Source organism: Vicia villosa, linkage group LG4 (genome assembly GCF_029867415.1).
Source record: "Vicia villosa cultivar HV-30 ecotype Madison, WI linkage group LG4, Vvil1.0, whole genome shotgun sequence".
In the NCBI taxonomy this organism is placed as follows: domain Eukaryota; kingdom Viridiplantae; phylum Streptophyta; class Magnoliopsida; order Fabales; family Fabaceae; genus Vicia; species Vicia villosa.
This window is the reverse complement of record NC_081183.1, coordinates 188,805,076-188,811,836: the sequence shown is the minus strand read 5'-3', so window position 1 is coordinate 188,811,836 and position 6,761 is coordinate 188,805,076. Positions and strand designations below refer to the sequence as shown.

Genomic DNA, 6,761 nt, shown 5'->3' with positions numbered 1-6,761 from the left:
TCTACTGACGTTGCCTTTAATAGCTTCTAACGTTCCTTTTGTCAGTCAGCGTAGCCTGCCACTTGTACTTTCTTCTGATCTGATGTTTGTAAATACAGCGTTTGATTATCATCAGAGTCAAACAGCTTGGTGCAAAGCATCTTCTGATCTTTTGACCTTGAAGTGCTTCTGAGCGTGATACCATCAGAACTTCAGTGCTTCTGTTCTCTTGTTCTTCTGATGCTTCCATAGATCCATGTTCTGATTCTGCTTCGACCATCTTCTGATGTCTTGCCAGACCATGTTCTGATGTTGCATGCTGAACCATTTGAGACAAAGCTTCTGAGCGCTGAATTATGCATACTCTTTATATATTTCCTGAAAAGGAAATTGCATTGAATTAGAGTACCATATTATCTTAAGCAAAATTCATATTATTGTTATCATCAAAACTAAGATAATTGATCAGAACAAATCTTGTTCTAACACTCTTTTCTATCTCATTATCAGCCAGTATGATGTCGGAATTCGTACTAACCTCTTTTACTTGATGAAGTCTTTGACTGCATTTACAGCTGGTGCTTTCCTTCTTTCCCCTCCTCCTCGCCATCTTTCTGTCCTTCAGTATTGACCATCTTCTCTTTCTTCTTTCTTTGTATAATTGGGCTGCCTCATTTGATTTGATGCTTGATCTCCGTCCCACCCCGCTTTTCTCTTCGTCCCCATAATTCCTATCGACCTCTTTGGCTGGGGGGTGAATGTTCTCCCCATTGTCATGGTTGAGTAATCTCTGCTCCTCGCTACTGACTTGCTGTGGATTATACGATTCATCTACTGCATGTGATATTTGGTTCATATCCTCCTTAGGTTGAGTTGAATCTTGTATCCATGGGTTTTTGTTGGGATTTGGCACGCTAAGACTCTTTGTGGCGCCTCAGATGTTTTCCTTCATTGGGTTGGAACCTTTTTCATCATCCGGGTCTTTGGTACCCGACCTTTCCCATATCTTAACTCATCAACCTTTAAACAGAATATGGTCCCTCACTACACAACTCTTTCGGAACTAAACAGAATTGGGACAATCGGGACAAATTCAGTTCCATTATTAGAACAAATCTTGTTAGAACTAAAAAACTCAAGCGACGCCAAAAACGCATTAGCTTTCTTCTACTGGTCCTCCAAAACGCACCGTTTTCAGCACACTGTTCAATCTTACTCCATAGCCATCAACCTCTTACTCCAAAAGCCGACGCTAAAGCATTACTCCAATCCCTCGCTAATCAAATTCGGTTCTTCCAATTCTAGGGTTTTCACTTCTCTACCATCATCACCATGGCAGGTACACACCTCCTCTCTCACTCTTGTTCCCTTCCCAAAACCTACAATCACTCTTTCACCAAAACCCCTTTACCTCAAAACCTTCTCTTCCCTCTCAAATCCAAACCCACCCTTCTCAGAGCAGTTCTATCTCAAAACACAACCAAAACCCCATTACAAGACACTCATTTTCAGCATTGTTTCAGCAAGTCCGAAGATGGGTATCTATACTGTGAGGGTCTTAAGGTGGACCAGATTATGGAATCTGTTGAAAAAAGACCTTTTTATTTGTATTCTAAACCCCAAATTACTAGAAATGTTGAAGCTTATAAGACTGCATTGGAAGGGTTAACGTCTATTATTGGTTATGCTATTAAGGCCAATAACAATTACAAGATTTTGGAGCATTTGAACACCTTGGGTTGTGGTGCTGTGCTTGTTAGTGGAAATGAGCTTAAACTCGCTCTTCGTGCTGGATTTGATCCCACAAGGTTTAAGCTTTTTTTCATATACATGATTTTGAATGGATTCGGTTTTGATGTTCGGTTGTACTTTTCTGTTGTTGAAAGTTTATGAGGTGTAATTGTTGGCTACTACATTAATGAATAGGTGTATCTTTAATGGAAATGGGAAAATCTTGGAGGATTTGGTCTTGGCTGCTGAAGCAGGCGTGTTTGTCAACATTGATAGTGAGTTTGACTTGGAAAACATTGTAGCAGCCGCAAGAATTGCTGGAAAGAGGGTGAATGTTTTACTTCGGATTAATCCGGATGTTGATCCACAGGTATATTAATTGTTAGTTTATTTACTTAGTTGCAGAATCTTGTGGTTCACTTAGAGCTTTTAGCAATTTTTGGCGACAAGATGTTATTTTCTTATCATTTGTTGGTAAATTGATACTAAATAATAAGCAACTGCGGTTTAAACAGCCACAAAGATGCTTTCAAAGGGAAAATTAAATGTGAAGTTTTTTAAAAAATATGGTAATATTATAGCCAATGCTGTTAAATAGCCACTACAGCGACGTTATATAGCTACAGCGTAGCAGAACTTAGACAAAATGCTATTGTCATGCGATACTCTATTTAGTATAAAATGTTGTCAAATAGGCGCTATGGCACTATTGCACAGCAGAATTTTAACAATCCGCTGTTGTTATGCGATACGCCATTTAGTACAAAATGTTGTCAAATAGGCGCTATATTTGCACAGCAGAATTTTAACAATCCACTATTTTTCTGCTAACACAACACTGAATTTAGCTACTAGTATAGTATTGACGAGGCTGAAGTAAGTTTTTAACATAGAAGAAAATGAGGATCTGTATCACCAAGACATTCATCTAAGTTCTGTTTTCCACATTTCTCAGGGCTAACTGTTCATACTTTTAAACTATGAACGATCTACAACATTCACAAGCAATGGATATTTTTGTATTCCTATGTTGCCTCCATATGCATTGGTTAATCTTTTGGTTTATATTTGGAATCTTTAGGTCCATCCTTATGTTGCCACCGGGAATAAGAACTCTAAGTTTGGCATTAGAAATGAGAAGCTGCAGTGGTTTTTAGATGCTGTCAAGGAGCACCCTGTTGAGTTAAAGCTTGTAGGAGCTCACTGTCACCTTGGATCAACCATTACCAAGGTTATACAAAAAAAAATCTTTGTTTATCTGCTTCATTTTGTGCTTTAATACTTTGGGATACACTTTTCTGCCATCTATATTTTCTTCCTTTATTATTACTTATTATTTGTTCTTTATTGCTTTGGGATATACTTTTCTTCTTTTATTTATGCATTGTTAGGTCAATTTGCACTGTTGTCTTTGATTCTTAATCTTTACCTAAATATGAATGTTGAAGTGGTTGTTGCTTGCTATTTTCCCTCCTTTCCAGGTAGATATTTTCAGGGATGCTGCCGCTATTATGGTCAACTATATTGACGAAATCCGAGCTCAGGGTTTTGAAGTTGACTATTTGAATATTGGTGGTGGACTTGGGATAGATTATTATCATGCCGGTGCCGTCCTTCCTAAACCCAGAGATTTAATCGATACTGTGAGGACTCTATCCATATAACTCACTTCATCTTTTCATATAATATGTGATTTAGGTCATAATTCTTTTCTAGAATAAGGAATAAAATCATGTCGTATACAAATTATTAATTTTTTTTCCATTAATGAGAGACACAATTATGCAAAGGATAAACTCATGCCATACACAAATTATTAGATGTCTGTTGTCAAATGTGATCCTGTAGTTGTCTGCGTTGAACAGGACATAAGTTTTTATGTATCTTATACTCCCTGTTCTTATTTAATCGTATTCACACTAACCCTCCTAATTGAATTTATTAATTTTTTTCGGTTGGAGTAGGTGCGGGAGCTTGTTCTTTCCCGTGGTCTTAAGCTCATCATTGAACCGGGGAGATCACTTATAGCAAATACCTGTTGCTTGGTTAACCGGGTGACAGGTGTCAAAACCAATGGCTCTAAAAACTTTATTGTGATTGACGGAAGTATGGCTGAACTTATCCGCCCAAGTCTTTATGACGCTTATCAGGTATTTGTTTAAGTACCTGTTATTCTCTTTTAGCTTATCTTATAAATCATTGATATTAATGAATGTTTAATGTCATATTGTTTTTAATGCAGCATATAGAACTGGTTTCCCCTGCCCCAGCAAATGCCGAGATAGCTACTTTTGACGTGGTCGGCCCTGTTTGTGAGTCTGCCGATTTCTTAGGAAAAGGAAGAGAACTTCCAACTCCTGCCAAGGTACTATAATGTATTGATATGTATTAAATAGTTGCATAAATATTTTATTTACATTACTATGATGATGATGACAATAATCTCAACTTGTTTGAAGTTTGACTATCTAATCTGAGTTTCTTGCAGGGTACTGGTCTGGTTGTTCATGATGCTGGTGCTTATTGCATGAGTATGGCATCTACTTACAATCTAAAGATGCGTCCTCCGGAGTATTGGGTAAGGACCAATCTTTCTTCATTTGCTAATGTAGTTAGCCATGCTTTTGAATAGTACAAGAAATTGGTTTTGGGACAAAGAAACACATTTCAATAATTGTTAATGAAAACTAATGAATTGTTAGGTAAACGATTATAGAAGAGATCCTTTTAATAGCTTTTCTCAGGTTTTGAGTAAAAGAAACAAAAAAAAAGCTTGTTACACTTAATACCTGGAAATTGTAATATTGATTGCTATATTATTTGTTTGCAGTTGTATGATAAGAATTACACCTTTGCATGAAAAAACACTTTCAACTCCATCTATGATTTGTCTTGAAAAATGATATCTTTTGTAAAATATTTCAGGTTGAAGATGATGGATCATTGAGCAAAATCAGACACGGTGAAACATTCGAAGACCATATCCGGTTCTTTGAGGGGCTTTAAACTGATTTAAACCATATCCGGTTCTTTGAGGGGCTTTAACTGATTTAAATTATCCGAGGCTTGTGAGGTTAGGATCTTTCCTTGTTCAAGAATGTGGTCTTTTGGTTTTGATTCTAATGTACACTCTTGAACAAGAATGTGGTCTTTTGGTTTTGATCATCATAGTCCACCATTGGTCATTGCACCCAGTTACTCGCACCGATGACTATCACTTGGATTATCACTAATTATCATCCATATCACCACCAAGAACCACTTTAACCACACTTGATTGTTGAAATAACAATTTGAAAACAACACTTTTTAATTTGATTTTGATAATAATACAATATAAGAGAATAATTTTATAATCTAATGTTTGTTACATGTGTATGTGTAGAAAGCTTTTAAATGGATTCATTGTAATCTATCATCTAAAAAGATTAGGAACTTTCTTTACCCACCTTCCTATTTTCTTGGCCACCCCTGGTGAAATCTCTAAAATACTCCCTGTTTCGGAAATGCATTTCCGAAGTCACTTATTTTATGAGAAAAATGTGGTTTCGGAAATGTACTTCCGAAAACGTGTTTTTTTGATGAAAAACATTGATTTCGGAAATGTAAATCCGAAATAGTTTTTTTTCCAGAAAATAGGTGAATTCGGAAGTGCATCTCCGAATTCACCCCCCCTTTGAAGAATTCGAAAATGCACTTCCGAAATAAGGTCTGATTACAGAAGAAAAATAACAAACAACAACGATTCGATTTATTTAACGGATGAAGATTACATCGATCACATTACATAAGATTAAAGTTACATATTGTTAAACACGGGTAGGTGAGGATGAGTCAACATTTTGATAACGTCGGCCCCCGATCTTTGAAGTTTCGCATCCAACACGATCAGATCCTTCGAAGAAAACCGGTCGAAAGTTGTCCACAAAACCGCTAAATCTTCGTCGTTCTTGACCTCGAATGGTTTGAACTCAACGTCTCCGTCGTCGTTAAGCGATGGTGAGCAGTACTCAAGCTTGACAACCTTCCGATTTTCTGTATATTGCAATAGCGTGTTGAGCGACGTTATCAAGTCCGCAAACGGCGTGTCGCGCGGGAAGCGGAATTGGAACGGCATCGGGTAGCCACTGGTGAAGTAGATGAGTGCTAGGTGGGGGTTAGGTTTGTGTCATTTGTGTTTTGTGGTGTGAAGATGATGAAGAAGAGTGTGTTGTATTTATAGACTTATTGGAGTAATAATGGCCCAACAAACCTTATCCTGCATTCAGTGGAAGTTTCGGAAATGAACTTCCGAAATTGGTCTAAAAACATGTATAATTCGAAAATGAACTTCCGAATTATGCAGAAACAGAGGTGAATTTCAAATTTTAAGACTTGCATTCTGTTTTGGGTTAACAATACCAAATGCATACAAAATAGGCATAAAAATGGCAATGACAACATAAAACATACTTATATTATATATGTATTGAATCAGTCCGATTTTACATGGTAAACGACAATACATACAAAAAGGACACGCACCGGTTATTATAAACAAAAAACGGCCCGGTAAAAACTAAAATTCGCCGAACCAATCAGTGGCGCTTAAATCTAAAATCGGTATGTTCTTCGATCGCTCTCTATTTTCCTCACGCTCTTGGCTCATCATTTCTTCAAACTCCGCCATTCTTGAAACAAAAGGATCCAGCGGGTCAAAATCATTTTCTTTCGGCGGGTCAAAATCATCAAAATGGAGCTTCTTCCAATGGTCGATTACCTCATCCATGCGTATCGGTGAATTCAACTTCATTTTTTTAGAAAGCATACAAGCACATGGAAGGCCGTATGTCTTTCTAATTGTGCACCCGCATTTAGAACTATCCGGACCCATTGTCTCTGCCCGCTTCGCTTCATGAAACATAAAATTCAAGCCCAAACGGGATATGTTGTAAATCAATTGCGAGAATAGATTTTGGCCCTTAAACCGGTGTTCCATAACCGTCTTGCTCCGACCGAAAGATGTTTGAATTTCATTGTATTGATTTTCGAGCATTTGGTTCACGGTGTCC

At 37.4% G+C, this 6,761-nt stretch overlaps 1 protein-coding gene across 2 annotated transcripts; it reads left to right on the top strand.

Annotated features, from left to right (window-relative positions):
* Positions 1-1,027: 1,027 nt before the first annotated feature.
* Positions 1,028-5,088, top strand: LOC131596445 (diaminopimelate decarboxylase 1, chloroplastic-like). Of its 2 annotated transcripts, XM_058869095.1 has the most exons (9): positions 1,028-1,787; positions 1,906-2,080; positions 2,792-2,941; positions 3,192-3,353; positions 3,675-3,860; positions 3,953-4,075; positions 4,199-4,288; positions 4,636-4,727; positions 4,766-5,088. In XM_058869095.1, the coding sequence occupies exons 1-8, from the start codon at positions 1,312-1,314 to the stop codon at positions 4,714-4,716; spliced, it is 1,443 nt and encodes a 480-aa protein (XP_058725078.1). In that variant the 5' UTR covers positions 1,028-1,311; the 3' UTR covers positions 4,717-4,727; positions 4,766-5,088. The 2 variants fall into 2 exon arrangements, with proteins under 2 accessions (XP_058725078.1, XP_058725077.1); XM_058869094.1 differs by having other exon boundaries at positions 1,029-1,787; positions 4,636-5,088.
* Positions 5,089-6,761: the final 1,673 nt, after the last annotated feature.

Coding starts and splice junctions, on each gene's coding strand:
- LOC131596445 (XM_058869095.1), top strand. CDS start 1,312: ATGGCAGGTACACACCTCCTCTCTCACTCTTGTTCCCTTCCCAAAACC. Junction 3,861..3,952: donor GTCTTTATGACGCTTATCAG/GTATTTGTTTAA, acceptor TTTTTAATGCAG/CATATAGAACTGGTTTCCCC. Junction 4,289..4,635: donor TGCGTCCTCCGGAGTATTGG/GTAAGGACCAAT, acceptor AAAATATTTCAG/GTTGAAGATGATGGATCATT.